The sequence below is a fragment of the Acanthopagrus latus genome, chromosome 6 (assembly GCF_904848185.1).
Source record: "Acanthopagrus latus isolate v.2019 chromosome 6, fAcaLat1.1, whole genome shotgun sequence".
In the NCBI taxonomy this organism is placed as follows: domain Eukaryota; kingdom Metazoa; phylum Chordata; class Actinopteri; order Spariformes; family Sparidae; genus Acanthopagrus; species Acanthopagrus latus.
This window is the reverse complement of record NC_051044.1, coordinates 8,480,873-8,499,459: the sequence shown is the minus strand read 5'-3', so window position 1 is coordinate 8,499,459 and position 18,587 is coordinate 8,480,873. Positions and strand designations below refer to the sequence as shown.

The 18,587-nt window shown below is 43.1% G+C and overlaps 1 protein-coding gene across 4 annotated transcripts in view; it reads left to right on the top strand.

Moving 5' to 3' along the window:
- Nucleotides 1–18,587, top strand: part of LOC119021505 (synaptotagmin-2-like) — a 34,860-nt gene that overhangs the window by 10,284 nt on the left and 5,989 nt on the right. For 2 of the 4 annotated variants that reach the window (XM_037101834.1, XM_037101832.1), the window contains exons 2-8: nucleotides 12,548–12,779; nucleotides 12,889–13,049; nucleotides 15,111–15,245; nucleotides 16,419–16,586; nucleotides 17,435–17,602; nucleotides 17,781–17,898; nucleotides 18,390–18,523. In XM_037101834.1, the coding sequence (XP_036957729.1) occupies nucleotides 12,572–12,779; nucleotides 12,889–13,049; nucleotides 15,111–15,245; nucleotides 16,419–16,586; nucleotides 17,435–17,602; nucleotides 17,781–17,898; nucleotides 18,390–18,523 (1,092 nt within the window). In that variant the 5' untranslated portion in view covers nucleotides 12,548–12,571. Of the gene's footprint in view, nucleotides 1–7,304; nucleotides 7,419–12,334; nucleotides 12,780–12,888; nucleotides 13,050–15,110; nucleotides 15,246–16,418; nucleotides 16,587–17,434; nucleotides 17,603–17,780; nucleotides 17,899–18,389; nucleotides 18,524–18,587 lie in introns of those variants that run through there. The other 2 variants (XM_037101833.1, XM_037101835.1) reach the window with 2 other exon arrangements.

The window sequence follows — 18,587 nt, the reverse complement described above, 5'->3', positions numbered from 1 at the left end:
CTTTGTAAGAAAGAGCTGACATTTCGGGGACAAACAAAGCCTTTGTTAGTGGTTTTAGTAGTAATATAACACTTTTCCAGCCCAGTTGCCAGAATGAAATGTTGGCAGTTAATGTCTCTGCAAACCACAAGTGCATTCTGGTTTGTGGATGTACCACACTGACGTCTCTGCAAAACATGTCCCATCGCGTTCACATTGCGATGTTTATGACCTCACTTCGATATCAAGCGGTGGAGCTACAGACGAGAAGGCTGCCGAGCAAATGACCGCAATCCAGGACTGCGTTTCAACATCTGCAAGTGTGAAACCACTGGATATTTTTAACAAGGCATCAAGACAATTTCCAGCTGTGTTTGTGGCGACCAAACCAGATATTTAAAGCCCAAAGCATGATCTTTTTTAATCCTGACCAAGTAGGTTTTGCGCCTAAATCTAACCAGGGAATAAAACACCGCCTTGGCACGATAAAAATAGGAAATTAAACCTAAAGAGACGTAAAATTGCAAAATGAAGAAATGTGCTCGGCTTGCAGAAACATGTATTGCCAACATTTATTCTGGTGATTGGTTTGTGCTTCTCCTGCTATGACAAGTAAATATGTGTGCCGTGAAAAAGGCCTATTCTGTTGGCATCAAGACATAACCCCTGTGGAAACTGGGACAGCCTGTGTTGTTGTCAGCCCTGAGTAACTTAGCTGTGTGTTTTGCTGCCATTATTAGCAAAGCTTGATTTAAACTTCTATGACTTTACTGTCAGTTTTGTTGTTCCTGTTGACGGCACAAGCTTCTTCTCTTTTGACCTGCAATTTCCAGCATAACACCTCCAAACTACAACCCGAGCAGACATCTAATAAGAGAGAACAACACCTGCCAGCCGTCATTAATGTTAGCAGTTCAACTTGTGCTCGTCCTGTTGTGACAAGAAGTCAAAATGTGTGTTGTGGAAGAGAACTTGGGAAGATCAGAGAAGACATGCGTTTGTCTGTGTCATCTCTTTGCCATCTAATATTCAGCGAAGGCACAGGACGCCCAAACACAGGCAGCTTCAGTTGCACTTCACACGTGAGACAGCTGCCAAGTGAGAGGCCATGGTTTGAGGCCAATCATCTGAAATCCAGCATCCAGACTTCGTATTTCCTTTTGTTACATTTTGACAAAACTCTGGTTAGGTTTAGGCACAACACATGCTTTGTTAGGCTCAGGTAAAGATCATGATTCATCCTAAAATACCTGCAAGGTTTCGTGAAAAATAATAATTGGTTTCAAACTTGTGTTAATGTTTAAACACAGTCCTGAACTGTGGTCACTGGCATGATACTGCCTTTTTTACCTTTAACCTCACCACTGTTACTTTCACTATGAGATAAGACAGCCAGGTAACTTACATGTAATGTGCATTAAAAGACATTAGCAGACATATTTTGTACAAATCTCAATATTGAACATGGCCTATGACATGTACAAATATGAGTGCATCATCTGCAGGAACGTTGACTGCCAGCATTTTATTCTGGTGACTGGGCCGGTCCACTTCAACCAACAAAACTGGGTAATTATAACAAGACATCAGAACATTTTCCACCTGTTTTTATAGCAACAGAACCACATATTTTAAGATAAACATGATCTTTTTGTCACCCTTACCAGATGTTTTTGGTGCTTCAACCTAACCAAACTTTCAGCACAGTGTTGTGATAGTTTAGATTAACAACTGTAAAATAAAAGTTGAACGTTAAGGCGAAGTAAGGTTTCATCCAAGTAAAAGTTTGATGAAATGTAAAATGCCAACATATATTTTCGATCGTGTTGTAAATGGTAACTTCAAATAATAATGAATAATTTGGTTTTGTCGGCCCTGTTATGTTTTTACGAAACCAAAACACGAAACACTAAGGCAGTCGGGCAGATAAACAAAAAGCGAGCTTAAATGTTCAGATTAAGACCAAGAAATTAAAACCGAAAGAAATATACAAACAGGACGCACAAAACAACACAAGTAAACGTAAGTAACACAAGGAACAATACAGATATAAACAAGAACTAATGAACAAGTGAAATGCAGGTAAACACAGAAAAATGGCAGGAAAGTGACAGATAAAATACAAAATAAAACAGGAAACATCCAAACTGTAAGCTTGAACCTTTGCAGGCCCATCAGCCCTGATCACTGGCTTTGTTTGCTTTCTCAGTAATCTGTTTTGGGGTCAGTCCCTTTAATTTGCATCCGTTTTAAGCAGTCGAAGCTTCGCTCACAGGACCATGTTGACATTGACAGACCCTGTCACAGTCTCCTGTCCCTCACCTGGAGACACTGTAGTATCGTGATGTCAGTAACTTCAGTTAGAATGAAAAGCTGCTGTCACAGCACGAGAGCCCTTCCTCACAGACAGACATCCACCATCTCAACACACTCCATAACAGATGTCCACCCAGTGTTTAGACACACACACACGCACACTCACACACACACACACACACACACAGAGCAAACACAGCAAACACAGACACACTGTCATCTTGTTGACCAACTGCTACTTCCAAGACACCCAAACACTGCAGCTCATTCACAGAGCCAACTACGACCATATGGCGCTCTCTGTTTACTGCTGTCCACGCTGCAGTAATGACCAGCCAGCGTACGACCAGTGCTTTAAATGTGCATGAGGGAGGCGGCAGGCAGGCAGAAAGGGCCGAAGTGATCGGAGAGAAAAGATAAAAGCAATGAGGAGAGGAAAGAAGTGAGGCATGGCAGAAAATGGAGGAAGAGAGAGAGAGAGAGAGAGAGAGAGAGCAGCTGACTGTTGGACAAACTGCCTTCCAGCCTCCTGTTTCTCTGTTACACCCCTGCATTGCAGCACTCCCTGCAGGAGCTGAGAGGGTGCAGTCTTTTCCACATCCCCTCTGCTGCCTCAGAGGAGACGAATCATCTCCACCAAAATGTCCCGGCACAACTGGGCACTGGCGCGCATTGGCGGCAGCTGTTGTCTGCATATGTTGGTTATCTGGGGGCTTTGATAGCGGTTGTGTTGCTCTCATCGAAGTCCCAGCGCGGCGCAGTCCTCGGGCCTGACTCATCCTTTGTGGAGAGGACGACTCGTAAAAAAAGGAGAGAGAAAAACAGAGGAGGGAGAGATTTACTCATTCACTGATGCTTTGAGGAAATGAGAGGGCCAGGGAAAGGGCTGGAGTATCCCACAATGCCCTGGGAATCCAAGCGAGCCAATCCTGATGTACTATCATTGCCTTGGTTAATAATGCAGCTGCATTGTGACCTTGCACAAAACTCCGCCAGGCACTGAAGCTGCTGAGTCAGAGAGCAGTAGTGATTTATAAAAGCTGGTCGAGAACATTAGCTGATTACATCCACAGCAACGAAACATCATTGTTTTACATTAAAGGTACAGTCAGTGTGTCGGAATTAGGGGCAGAAATAGAATAAACATATTCATAATTGTGTTTTTATTGGTGCATAATCACCTGAAACTAAGAATCATTGTGCGTTTGTTACCTTAGATTGAGCCATTTGCATCTGCAGAGGGAGCAGGTCCTCTACTACAGAGTCCACCGTGTTTCTACAGTAGCCCAGAACAGACAAAACACTGGCTCTAGAGAGGGCCTTTAAAGATTTTCACATTTTTAGCAACCACCATAGGGTACACCATACTTATAACCCAACTAAGAAGGACCTGTTTTATTAGTGACTAATCAGAACATTTTAAATGTAAAACACATCAGTATCGCTCGATTATTTTCAGGACTTTCACATTATGATGGCAAAATTGTCACACATTTATTTTAAAAAGTCAATGTTTTGGTGACACAGTCCTCGTTTCAGACACCCTTATAAGATAAAAGTACCACAAAGCTTTCCGCTAAACCCAACGCTGAGACTACGAAAGGTTTTAATCTGTCATCTTTTCTACTTTCCATCCCTGTGAAGTGCGTTAAAATCGAAATCTCTGTCCTTATTTTGGCAGAAAAGAAAATCATTCAGAATTACTCACAGTGCAACTTTACGTAACTGTCTACGAAGCAAAGTAAATCTGATTTCACTCAGTAATTCAGTGATTTTCTCTGCCCTGCATGTTTCAGACGTCCTGATTCAAACGAATGGCTCGTTATCGGAGCATCATGAGGAGCTGGTCGTTTGATTCATGTGTGTCGGTTCAGGGAAACGTCTGAAACATGCAGGGCAGAGGAGCCTCCAGGACCAGGGTGGAGGAAGACGGACTGGTAGTAGCGTTGCTCGTCTCGCGTCTCTCAGCTCTCTCTGTAGGAAAGTGCTGCCTGGTTTGGCTCTCCTCCATTCACATTTTCTCTGTTTATCTCTTCCTGTTTGCAATTTATTTAACAATGAAGTCTGGGCTCACTGTTTCCTAAACCCTCTTTTGAGTGTATTAAGTCATTGTTGTTGCCAAGTCTGCTCCTCTAATAATGCACATTTACTGTGAGTGCTGCCACACTGTAGTTAGCATTAAATGTCACTGTATAATTACTGACTTCAGGAACTTTCCACAATAGATCAATGAGCTCTGCAGCCAGTCTGCTGTTCTGTAGCCGACCCTCAACTCCAAAATTGGTCTCTAGAGCTGCGTGTAAAGGCCTGGGTAGTTTTTTGTGCCATTTTAGTACTTATTTCATTTCCCAGCCTCCCCTTCACTCGGTGCCATCAAAATCAAAACAACTAGAGGTGCACCAAGAAAGAGAATCTGAGAAAATGTCTGTCTGAGTCTTAAGGTAACAAAATGCACCTCCTGAAATAGTCAGATAAATAACCTTTATATCCTTAGATATATAAATCACAAACAATAGAGAAGATGGGATGCTGCTTGATTGTAATGGGACTCACGTCCTGTGTCACACCGAAAAAGTTATTATTCTAGTATTTTCCTTATTACCAAGATGAGAGCCAAAGTCGACTATGTGCTTTAATTAGAGCATGAAACAAGATCGACTTTATGTTTTTTTGATCATTGATTTAGGAAGATACACTTCGACTTTTGCTCCTAACACGGCTACAACTGTGACCAGACTTTGCTGCAGACTTCAAAATGAATTTAAAATGTTGATAATTTCTCAGAGGGAACAGTATGTTGTTCTGTGAAATACACACAGCTAAATACTGCTAAAATATATAGACATTCAGATGGACTACATCATGTCTTACAACAAAAATCTATAACATAAGATGTCAGGTCCAAACATGCTTATGATAATTAAGTAATGTACAACTTTTGAGGTTTTTTACTTGAATATTTCCATTTTCTGCTACTTTATACTTCTACTCCATCACATTTCGAAGCAAATGTTGTACTACTTACTTACTACTTTTCTTTGATAACTTTAGATACTAGATACTGTGCAGATTGCGTGCTGCATCAGAGCCAAAGTGGCATTTTTAAAATAATACATTTAATCGGCAATGAGATTTATTCAAAAGAAAGGATTCTTATAGTCAAAAAATAAATAAAAATGCTGAATATCAGAATATCAGTCACCCAGACACAAACACAGAACAAACATGTTGATATATGTGTTATTCACTTTTACTTGTAGTTTTGAGACTTAATTCCATCATATCACATCTTACATCAGAGTCAATGCTGCCAGGCAGAATGTGGCCTCTCGCACTGAGAACGAGAATAACACATCCTCAACATGTAGATTGTGTCCTTTACTTAGGGTTCTGATTTAGTTTCCATTCATTTCTGTGTCCAGATGTAACTGTGATACTAACTGTATCTCTCAGGCGTCTTTACTCATCAAACCAGCAACGTCACCGTCCTAACTTCACCTTGCTGTCTCATCCGTTTCTCTCTCATCATGCCCCCTTGTCAGTCGACTAAATCCTCGAAGGATGGTAATTGTAAGGACACTGACTTCACTCTAAGGGAGAGACATTTGACATGGCGAGAGAGAAAACATTTTTCCACATAGAAGCAGGTGAGAAATCCAGCGTACATGTAGCAGACGTCCTTTTTGGCTGTCTTTGTCCAGTTTTTGTACAAAGTGTTTGATTCAAAAAGTACTCTCTGTCACTGTAACCTCTCCTCAAAGCGTTCAGAGGATGAAAACTGATTTGGGAGAAAAAAAATAGCAACATGTAAGACAAGTATCTCTGGGCATTACTTTGCAGTACTTTGCTACAGAAAAAAAAAAAAGCAGCTGCTCTGTGATGCAGCAGTTTTGCGAGCGATCCATGCCCCCCTCTGGCAGAAGACGCTCATTGCACTGTAACCTGAGGGGAGAGGAGCCACCTCTCACCGGCTCCTGACAGCTGCTGGCTGAACATGAGCACACAGAGAGGTATTTCCCCAAGGAGAGCGAGGAGGAGAGGCGAGAGATGGGGAGAAAAGATTGAATGCTGGAATTGAAAAGGGCTCAAATATGTACAGAAGTACACCGGGGGTGTTTCTCGTGCGTTTTAAACCTCGTGCAGAAGGAATAAAACCAGGCTGATTTTACACAGATATTCACATTCAAGCCTGATTCTCATTTCTCTGCATGTAAAGGTTTTCTTGGGCACACAGCAGATGTTTAGTGATGTAACGGTTTTGAAGCGTCGACACCGTGGGCTGCGTTTTCTTTTTTTTTCTCTTTTTTTTTGCGTTAGATTGTAACTGGAGAGGATGCTTCTGCAATCTGCTCACTTCCAATTATCATTGATGAGTCTCCCGAGGGATCAGTGAAAGGCAGACAAGTTGACCTAATCATTCCTGGTGCCAGTTGTTTGTTCTGAATGGGCTTAACAAGGGAGAATCTCTCCAGAGGGTTATATCACACTCCTGAGATCAATTATTGGGCTCCGATTTATTGTATGAGCTCAATGTGACACTGTTTGGTGCCGATAGGCTGAAGTCAGAACCTCTCCACCTCACCCCCCGAAGAGTTCGCCTCCCCTCCTACTACCTACCTTCACCTCCTTGTTGTCCATCTCTGCTCTGTGCAGCTTTTATTCAAACGCCCCCCCCTCTCTCACCCCAAACCTTGTGCTTATTGATCTCTTACAACTGCCCTCCAATGCTAGACCAAAGAGTGGCATGCTGCAATCAGCTGTGTGAGCAGCATCACAAATGAGGTTGGAAGGTGTGGGGGTGGGGGGGTGGTTGGAGAGAAAGAGGTAAAGAGGCTGTGTGCATGAGTACATTGAGGGAGAGACAGAGAGGGAGTAGGGAGGTGTGTGTGTGTGTGATGGGAGGGTGGAAAATGGGGGAGATGGTGTGCATTAGAAGAGGAGGAGGAGGAGGAGGAGGAGGAGGAGGGGTGTAGTGCTGCAGTGGAGAGAAGTGAGAGGAGACTGCAGTCTCTGCTTATGGGAGAGATCAGACTATGTTACCACAGCTCTGAGGCACTGTAGCCCCCGTACAGTTATCGATGTTGGATGGGCCACCTCGCGAAGGGGAATACCACATCTGACTGGTGAGTTTTGTTTTGGAGATCTTCACACATTAGAAAAGGTGCAGTTATGTGACAGGAATGCAGTCAAAACTAGAAGACGGGCTTATCTCAAGAGGATCCTCTCTGCATCTTCTTCTTACACAAAGTGATTCAAACTGTGACACTGACGTGACTGAATATCTCTGCGGCCGAACGTCCTCGTGATCGGGATGTCAGCGCCCGTGTCTTTGTGGCTGAGTGATGCTGGCCGGTGATGAGCTGCAGAAATCAAAGGCAGATAAGGACTGAGTGCTAATGGCACAGAGGTAAACACTAAGCTGAAACAAGCAGGGAGGGCTGTGGACGCGTCGCCGTGTATCCTGCATTCAGTTGCCGTCCTCGGTCACAGTGATTTGAGCGGCAGCAGAAGGCGTATGTGCAGCAAAGTTGTGGAAGTACTGTTGAGTTTTTGTTCCCGAGTTGGATCAAGAAAGCAGGAAATTGTCATGAATTTGTGTTTCTGAAGGGTTTTTTTGTTGGAAGTGACGTGAACGTTGTATTTTCCTGGGGAGGGACCCGTGTTGCAGCTGAAACTTTCATCATCATCATCATCATTATACATCACATCACATCATCACAGCAGAGCAGAGCGGAGCAGTCTGCATTCATATCATGCCCACCTCTCAGGCGATGACTTGACACTGGCCTTGAGCCAATTGGTTATTTGATTGGCTGGTCACCTCGGCCATAGGCAGGTTTGTGGGCAATCTCCAGAGCTGATAGACTACCGTCAGGATTGCTTAGCAACAATAATGTGCCGGCCCACAGCACACGGGCCTCTATTGTACGATATGTGAATGGCACGCACTTGACCACAGATCCTGCCCTGCGACGAGGGGAAAGGGCTGAAAGTCAGTGCTGAAATACACATGTTGGAATGCCAAAGTTATTGATCTGCGGGCTGTGACACGATGGAGGTGAGGTTACATCGTGATTGTGTTTGTCAGACGCCGACACAGAAGCCTGATCTTTCACTTTCATGTTGTGATACAGAAAACCCTCACATGCACCGCGAGCTCAGATGCAGTCTGCACAGCAAATACTGAGTCCTGTTTGACACATGAATTTGTGTGTGTGTGTGTGTGTGTGTGTGTGTGAAACCCTATTCTCGCTTGTTGAAATTCTCTTAAACTGTGACGGATCATTTTCTTTTAGTGCTCTCAGAGAAGAAGCTACAACAGAAAATCCTCTGGCTCTGAACATTTGAGAGCTGTGATGACACACACACACACACACACACAATCAGTCACACGCAGAGTTTTTCATTCATTTCTATTCCATCTTACAAATTCTCTCGTTTTTATGCCTCTTACCTTGTGCACCTCCACACGGTGCTTCCCTTCACACTTGTAGCAGTGATATTCAGCTGCCAAGGAATAAAAAAATTTCACGACCTTTTTAAATATCAAAACATTTTTTTTTTCTCCATTTGAAATTCATCACCCTGAGGCAAAACACAAACAAACACGGCAAGACATTACAGCTGCAGGACAGCCAAGCTGTTGTCAAGTTGCCAATTATTCTGAATATTATGTTTGAGCTGGTGAGGGGCATGACAGCGTAAAGGCAGCATCCAAATCACAGTGTTCGGCACTGAAAACAATACCAGCCCGTTGGACGAGTGGCTCCCAGAAATGTATCATACTGCAGCAAAAAATACAGACGGAATCCAAACCACTCAACTGTTGCTTTACTCCCATTATTCTCTATAAGTGCCATACTGTGTGCTCTAAAGAACTGAGTAGATGACGAAGAAGAGAGGTGAATTGACGCCACAGTTGTTGTTTGCTCCCACTCATCTGCATCGTGTGAAAAAAGTCTCATTTAGTCCAGATCGCCAACACCTCTGTGCTCGGCAGTAAATGCTAATAACCTGCTGGTGCCACTCATACTTACGCGAGGAGAAAAAACTGTGAATAAATAATATAATGCTCACTTGAGGCTGGGAGGTAAATTGACTTTGTCAGCTGTTTGCAGAGGATTGAATTTCCAAAGGATAAAGTAGCTGAACCATAGTGAGGGGACTCATGTTTCATTATTCTCTGATTGTTGTGAAAGAGACATAAATTGCAGACTAATTATCTGTTTGCAGCTTTGAATTGAGTTTTTTTCCTCCACGGGGTTCCCACTACTAATTAATCTGCGACAAACTGATTGTTTGGTCTCATTATCTGACCAGAAGTCCCAAACCTGGACATATAAAATTCGCAGTTACGAAAGATAAAGAGAAGCTGCAAACCTTCACAACTGAGAAGCTGGAACGAGGAAAAGTTTTGCTTAAAAAATATAAATAACTGCGGCAGATTTCTTTTCTGTCAATCAGCCATTTGATGAATCAGTTATATTGTTAAGTTCCATCTTTCATTGTATTATGCTCCTGCAGTGCCCAGTTTAATGGGTAATGTGAGCTGTTTACAGACTCTGATAATAGCAAGCATGTTTGATGTTCATGATTTAAAATCCTTATGATTGGATCTGTACTTGCTGAGATGGACCACAACAACCAATGAGAGAGTGATCCCGGAGCAGCTGCTGGTGCTGCCAAGCAATGGTAAACATCCCAGCCCTTGTTGCTAACCGTAGCTAGCATTCTTCCGTTGACAGAAAGAATCTCACCACTCATCCTGACAGATTTAACCACTGCAGCGCGCTACTACAGCAAGTTCTTGCACCACACTAAACTCCACTTTGTTTAAGTCTACTTCCCCATGAGATCACGTATTGAGCCCAGCTTCAGTCTGCAGAGCCATGAAACCAGAGCGCTGAAGGAAAACCTCCCTGATGCTGCACATTGCAGTATGTTTGCCCAAAATGTATTGATATTGAACATGTTGCATGTCGGAATCGCACCAGATTTAACAGCTTGGTTGCTTCCATGTGCGAAGAAGATCAGTTCTCGAGACATATTTGTCCTAATGTTTCATGCACAAACTACCCACCAGCTTGTTTCCAGTTACAGTCATGAAGACTGTCTATTCCAGCATGCAAACTGTTGAAGGCAGGACTAAAATTTAAGCACACAAACAATTTCAAATCCATGTTGCCCACCTCTCCTCTCGGACTCTACACTGGGTAACACATTTGATCTAATTTATGTCATTCTTACGAAAAACCTAAGTGCAGAAACAACAAGTTGTGCTTATACTGGCAACTGATTTATATTAGCTTTGTACAGTACTATGGTTTATCAAAAAAAAAAAAAGGACCCAAACGCAAGACACTAAGGCAGGCAGGTAGAGAAACAAGAAGTGAGCATCAATGATTTAAAGCTGGAGACCATATATCAAAGGCAGGCAATAAAAGGGCAGGCGAGAAAAAGCAGAGCAAAACTAAATAATCCAGCAAAAACACGGGAGAGGCGAGGAACACCGGCCGCAACAAAGATAAAACACAAGGAGAGAACAGGGAAAGGGGAAGACACATGGTGAAATACCCAGGTAGGCAGGAACAAGACAAAGGCAGGAAGTAGGTGGTAAAATATGACACATGAGGATATAATCTATGAAATAAAACAGGACAGAACCATCCTACAGTCGCTGTTTCCAGTCTTTATGCTAAGCTCTGCTAGCTGTCTCCTGGCAGTAGCTTCATATCTAACTGGCAGAAATGATACTGTAGACCTGCGTTGACCTTCTCTATTATTCCTTTACCAGCTGAGCTACCATCCACCTGTACAGATCAGCCTGTTTCTGTGATAACTCTGATAAGATGCAGATCTCTCCCGTCTCCGTCTCAGTTCTGGCGGATCACTGTCTTCAGAGGGACGGGGAGCACTCACCTCGGTGTCTGCTCATTCTTCACACAGACAGTAAATTCTCACATCATCAGCATAATGGATGTGTTCAGTCCCAGCTGTCATGGCTTTTATATCCTTTGAGATTTCTCAGTTGAGAATTTGCGCTCATTCATGTGAATGATTTCTGTTTAATGTTTCACTAACGATGAACATTGTTGATTGTGATGGCTCCCAGACAGGCTTCTCAAAACACGTCTCCGTCAACCTCGAAGCGAAAGTGGCTTCGCTGCGGCTCTCCATCTCATCATCTCTCAAATGAATCACCACCGATCATCTTTATCAATTAGCCGCTAACCAAAGGAGCAGCAATACATCAGGAAGAACATGCAAAGCTTTTAAGCGGGACTGAGACTAATGTTGTTTTCCATCACTGATTCTTCTATTTTGTTAGATTTGGCATTTTGGCTTGAAGAAGGATTGATATCATTTTCACGTTTTTGTTTGAAGTTTGGAAAAAGGGTCAGGAGACATTAGCTGTAGGCTAGCTAGCGATGGCCACGTGTGAGTGCGTTTACCTGAGTGTTTGTGTTCAGCTCAGAAGATGATTAATCTCTGATTTCACCAGGAACTCCAACTCTTTCTTTATTCCCCTCCAGTCTCTCTATTTTGGCTTTAATATCGGTAGTCCTAGTGGATTCAATAACCTTGTTTTTACCCACATTTTGTATTAAAACAAATTCAACTTGGGCTGATGCATCTTGCCAGCAGCAACAAAACAACGCATATCTTGACATTTAACAAACTTTAAAGGTCCCATATTAGGTTTTAGCATTTTAGCCTCTTGGAAAAACCCAGTCTGCTCTGACTGGTCAGCTCACACAGGCCTGATCAAGCCCCACCCACAGTGTGACTGTGCCGGGGACATGGCTGAATGCATTGACTGTATAGTTGTGACATCACAACATTATGGATGTTGTGATGGCTCATTTAGAGGCACGGTTCCTGAATACAGGCTGTGTGGAAAGTCTCACTTTCTATCATATGTGGCCTTTAAGTGTCACTAACAACTTGACGCAGCTTCCTTGATTCTTGTGTGTTATTCTGTATTCGCTAAGCTACATTTAAGTTTATTCTTGTTTTCTATAATACACATAAGTTTGGACTTTTCTCAGAGGACAACAATGGCACATGTTACTAACGCAAAATCTGTTTGTGTTTGAAATTCAGTCAAATTTAATAGTCTTTGGGGAAAGTATACTTTGAAGGCCATTTAATACAAATGAAGACAAAATATTTGTCTTGGCACCTCGCGCACACACTGCAGTTGTTTGGCGTCTCTAATCCTGCCTCTCTGTCTGATCTCTTTGTGTCCCAGGGACGCTGCGCCTAGTCTTTGACGATGAAGTTCAACCTGTTCAGAAGGCCACAGGCCGTGGAGGCTGCCGAGCCGACTGGCGCCACCACCGTGACCATGGGTCCCACCCCGGCTGTCGTCTCCACCTCGGCACCGGAACCTCCTGGCTCCAACAATGGCACAGAGATCAACAAGAACGACATGTTTGAGGAGATCAAGAGCAAATTCTTGAATGAAATCGATAAGATCCCACGTGAGTGACGTCTCAGCGCACCCACATTTTCTGCTGAGATTTAACAAAAGTTGAGTTTTACCTCACGAGATGCACAAACGTCAATCTCAATTCTGTGTTGTTTTCACAGTGCCTCCGTGGGCTCTGATTGCCATTGCTGTGGTGGCTGCGCTGCTCATCCTCACCTGCTGCTTCTGCATAATCAAAAAATGCTGCTGCAAGAAGAAGAAGAACAAGAAAGGGAAGAAGGGCAAGGATGGCTTCAACATGAAGAACATGCAGGGTGGCGAGGTATGGTGCCCTGTGTTGACTGCATGCTGAAGGATGTTTTGGGTGACGTTTTGCCTCTTATTTCCTACAATAATTCATAAATTTCATTGCTATTTCTGACATGAATTGCTGAGTTTTTTCTACTCATTTAAAGATGTCTCTAGCTAACCAAATTTGATCTTTCACCAGCAGCTTTTGTAGCCCAGGCTGTAGAGGACACAAGGAGAGCTCTCTTCCCCTCCATTTATTCGATGTCGTTGTGGTGGTCGTTTAACTGTGTGACGTATTCCTTTGTAGCCCGTGGTGAAAAATGGCACACTTTTGTTTAACGGATGGCAAAGAAAAATGAGCACTCACAAAGTGGAATGTTTCTCACAAAAAGAGCACATTTCACAATCAAAGCTAATGGATGAGGTATTGGGAGATTTGGGAGGCGAGGCGCAGTAAATCAGAGGTTAAATGTCAGAGGAGCCGGCGAGCCAATCAGCTAACATCACCACAGATTACTTTGAGCTCCGGTGACGCTTAATTAAAGCAATCAATTACTTGTGTCCATTTATTGTCTCCAGCCGAAAACGAGCGTGTCATTTCTCATCATAATTGTGGTGGTGGTGGTGGTGTTGACTGCCTCTCTTTTTGTAGTGTGTTTGGTGTCTTGTGAGTTGAATCTCTCCCTCTCTCTGCTCTCCTCCTTTTTTCCCCCCCATGCTTTGTGTCTGTCTTGTGTGTGCCCCGTGTTTCTTGACTGTGGTGGACTCCCGCTCTACGGTAGGTGGATAGCTCACGTTGAGGCGGAGGGGGGTTTCATGGAATGAAAGTCCTAGCTTCCTTTTTGCCTTTTTTTTCCTTTTCTTTTTTTAGCTTCCCCAGACTTTTTATTTTTCGATTTCTTTTTTTTGGTTATGACAGCTTGAGAATGTAACAATGGAAAGCTATGATGTGCTCCATAAACCCCTCAGAGAGGAGAGTCTAACCATCTATAACGCATTGTTCCTGGGACAATGTAACTGTAACTCACACCAATATGGAACGTATTGGGACTAAGAGATGATATGAAAGACACTCACTTTTTTTTTTTTAACTCTATTAATCTATGCATGTGATAAAGGGCATGGTTGGTTGTTTGGGAGACATGAAGAAAAAGTGCATGACGAGCCAAATACTCTGAAAATCTGTCCTCACTCATGGAAGGAGGTAGGATGTGGAGACACTGGATGGCCTGGAAAAGCATTTCAAAGTCAAGGTCACCCTTGGCAATGAGGATTCAATTTAACCACAATAACACCGCTGCAGCAACGAGACTCTACATTATTCAAATAGCTGGCTGTGCCCTTTAATCCTGAACCATTTATTGTAATAATGCTAAGCTGAAGAGAGAGCCAATTCTTTTTGGTGCCACATAAAATTTAGAGGTGACAACACAGCGTGTAGGTGACCAAACTTTACGATTTTATCTTGAAAAAACGAAAGTTGCGATCGTAGGGTTTAATGAAGGAACAGATTAAAAGCAGCAGGTTATTTGAAAGCCATCTCCTCGCACTTAATATGTGTCTAATTTGCCTTTTATGATTTTTAATATGCACTGGCATCTGCTGTTGTGAGCTAGTTCCTTGGGGGTTTTTATAAACATTTGCCTCCTTGTTTTTATTCGGTGAAACCAAAGCACCTTTCACAAACAGGAGAAGTATGCTTATAACTGATTTCATTGGAAAGCTGTTGCATTTATTTACCCCTCTTAGCGGAACTAGCATGCAAAGCCTCCACTGACTCTGGCTGTAAACTGCACAAGCATGTGGAAAGGAAATGCCCAGTGATCGGAAAAACACTGAGAGAGCAGGACGTGCTGAGAGTATGAACATGTATTTGTGTGTTACCAGTTGTGAAATGATAAACCCTCCTGGTTGTTATCATTAGGTGCTGTGCAGGTAAGCAGTAACCAAAAACATGTATCTCCCACGTTAAAAAAACAACACTCCTGGAGCTCCAGTGTCTGTGGCATGCTGGCTGTCGTGGGGAGCCCTGTGGTCTGATCCCCCGATGCGCTGACCTTTTAACACCGCGCTCTGTCTTGTTGCACCACAGAAACAACAGGACGACGAGGACGATGACGAGGGCGAGACCGGACTGACAGAGGAGGAGAAGGAGGAAGAGGAGAAGGAGCAGGAGAAACTGGGGAAGCTGCAATACTCCATAGATTATGACTTTGAGAACACAAAGGTCTGTGGATGACACTCAGAGACACATTGCACGTATTGTCAAGCTTTGAAAGAAGCGTAGTGAACAATTTCACACGTGTGAGAGCTGTTTTTATAAAGGATTTTTAGTTTATATCCACTCTATATTGACATGGCCCAGTATTTGAAGAAATACTGTCGGTGATGACATTGGTGGTATTCATTTATCAAAATTACTTTGTATCCAAACAATTAAACACAAATACCACCCCTGGCAATCTCTTCAACCCAGGCCGGCACATGATAATCAATCACAGATATGTACAGCGGCTTAGCAAGCTACATGAACTGTGCTATGTAAGAGGAGAAAGAAAGGAGACATTACGAACTACTTGAGCATGAAGCACTATAGTCTACTGTAAGTCACTATCATATTACGTAAACATACTATCAGGGCAATAAGATGCAACTAACTGCTAGCTAGTAGCCGGTACTCTCATAGTCATATTGTTACAGTGATATGTTTCATCATCTCTTACATTGTCATCCTTCTCACTGATGACGACAAGCTCCTGGCCAAGAGGCAATACATTTTATATTTTAGTACATATTGATAAAAAACCTTTTTTTATGACCCATACCAGATGTTTTGAATACTTTTCCAAATGCTCCGCTACTCCTTTAAAGTCTGATGCTTGCAAACATTTATTTTTATGAAACCAGACAGGCTGAAAAAACTGGCTTCACAATAATTCTGGCTAAAAGAAAAGGGAATTTGTCAAAGATTGGGTCACTTATCATCATTACTGTAACGCCCTCAGGACCATATGGACACAGTGGTTGTATATGACACGACTTAATGAGGCTTTAAGAGGTGAATCAATGAGAATATGCCTTAAATTAAGTCAACATAAAACAGGGCAGAGACTGGCATACATATTAGATATGTTTAAATCTTGTGGTACAGAGGGAAAAGGCAGATTTCAGAAGTGATCACACTGCGATAATTGTGTGACATAGAAGAGAAACCCTCTGACATTCGATACTTCTCCAGTCCGACGAGAAGTTCGTGGTGATTGATTGCGCGGCTTCAGATGTCAGCTGATGTTACATCACCAGGCTGTCGCTGCAGCTGTGACCCAAATGAACAATCTTATAAATGCTGGATTTTTTTTTTTTTGCCTCACAGTCTGCTCTCCCCCTCCTCTGCACACAGCTCACCGTTGGCATCCTTCAAGCTGCGGACCTCATGTCGATGGACTCAGGCGGCACCTCCGATCCTTACGTTAAAGTCCTGCTCCTGCCTGACAAGAAAAAGAAGTTTGACACCAAAGTCCACAAGAAGACACTGAACCCTGTCTTCAACGAGACATTTGTGTTCAAGGTGAGTTGTATCAGAAGTGATGAATATGTCGACTGACGGAGAATTTGCATTTTGCTCCTCCGGCCTGCACCGCTGGGTGGATGCATGGTGGATACGTTAACGGAAGATTGTGAGCAAGTCTGTGTTTTTATTTCAAATTGAGCAGCACAAAATGATCATCCTTAACCAGCAGCCAGTGTGTCCCTTCCAGTGTGTTAGTGTAATAGCACTGAGTGTGTCCTGACAGGTTTCTCAGGGTGTGTGTACTCAGTGGTGTGTGCAGCCTGCAGTACATGCTGCTCCTTCCTCTGCCGGCTAATAAAGCCCACAGAGGCTTAACAAGCGGCTCTGGGTCACGCTGGCAGCTCTGCCTGTCTGCACAATTGTAGCACATCGAATTTTTTTTACAGTAGTGTTTTCTCCCACTTCATTGCATAGGGTTTATTTTGAATTTCTTATTACTGTTTTAAATGTGAAAGATTTTGTTAGTCATTTCATATGCATCTACAATGGATGTTAGTGTATGGAATTGTCCCTCATCTTCATTTAGGAAGGTTTTAGCCAGCAGGTAATCTTTTTTTCCTTCCTTCCTTTGTACAAGTAAAATGGTATTAAATACATTTTATTGTATTTAAGTTATTTTGTCCTTAAATACAGGTTATATTTACTCAGAGAACTCCAGTCTAACCCATTGTTCGACTTTAAAGGAAACTGGACAAGCCAGAGGAAACCCATGTGAACTTTTCCCTACTGGACATGGAGATGTCTCCTCTTATTATTTGAGGATTAAATTCACTTTTATAGTACAAATCACGAAAACACGAGTCATCACGGTGTAAAAGCAATTCTGTGCTGTGTCTGTCGATCAGGTGCCCTATGAGGAGCTCGGCGGAAAGACTCTGGTGATGTCCGTCTTCGACTACGACAGATTCTCCAAACATGACGTCATCGGCGAGGTGAAGATTCCCATGAACTCCATCGACCTCGGACGGCCGATCGAGGAGTGGAAGGATCTGGAGAGCGCCGATCAAGAGGAGGTGCTGTTCAGATTCAGACTTTTGAAGTCATGCTTTAAAAAGACGACAGTTCATAGATGATACACAGTTGTGAAAGAGAGATGCGTTGTCAGATTCTTAAACAGTCAGTTTTTCTGTTGATGGCTGATGAACGTGTGCTTGTCGTCTCTGCCTCTTTTCTCCGTCTCTGACTGCTCAGCCTGAGAAACTGGGAGACATCTGCATCTCCCTCCGTTACGTCCCCACAGCCGGGAAACTCACCGTCTGCATCCTGGAGGCAAAGAACCTAAAGAAGATGGACGCCTGTGGATTATCCGGTAGAGAAAGTTTAAGTTACTGTTGATATTTGTGCTGTTGGGAACAATTAAGGCTTCAAAAAACAAGATACGACAGTAAATATTATGACATTTTGGAAGACCTCTGCGCTGATGTGATGTTCTGAAGGCCCGGAACATCAGATATGGAGAAAAGACAGCTCTGCATACTTAAATTCGCTGCACGTATTTAATGATAAACAAGATCTCTGGGTCCCTAGAGCAATCCCAGAACTCATAATGACCTCGAATAGAGCAAACACACTTAGGAAGTGCAGCTCACAATTGTATTTCGGCAGCATCAGATTCCACAGGCACAGCATCTCTCACACAAGCTGATAAATCAATACCGAGGGCGATCACAGGCATCGGCCTCGTGAGTAACAGAGGGGAGGTAAATATTACAGGAACTGCAGGAAGGCCAACAATTACGTTGCATTAACTTTCCTCCATGGTCTCTGTTGCTGCTCTTACTGATTGATGCCCTTTCGCAGATCCGTACGTGAAGATCCAGCTGCTGCAGGGAGGTAAGCGTCTGAAGAAGAAGAAGACGACGGTGAAGAAGAACACTCTGAACCCTTACTACAACGAGTCCTTCAGCTTTGAGATCCCTCTGGAACAAATGCAGGTACAGTACGAGACCAAGCTGTGAGTGAAGCAAAGTGTTGTTTCCCTCCATATTTTTAAAAAAA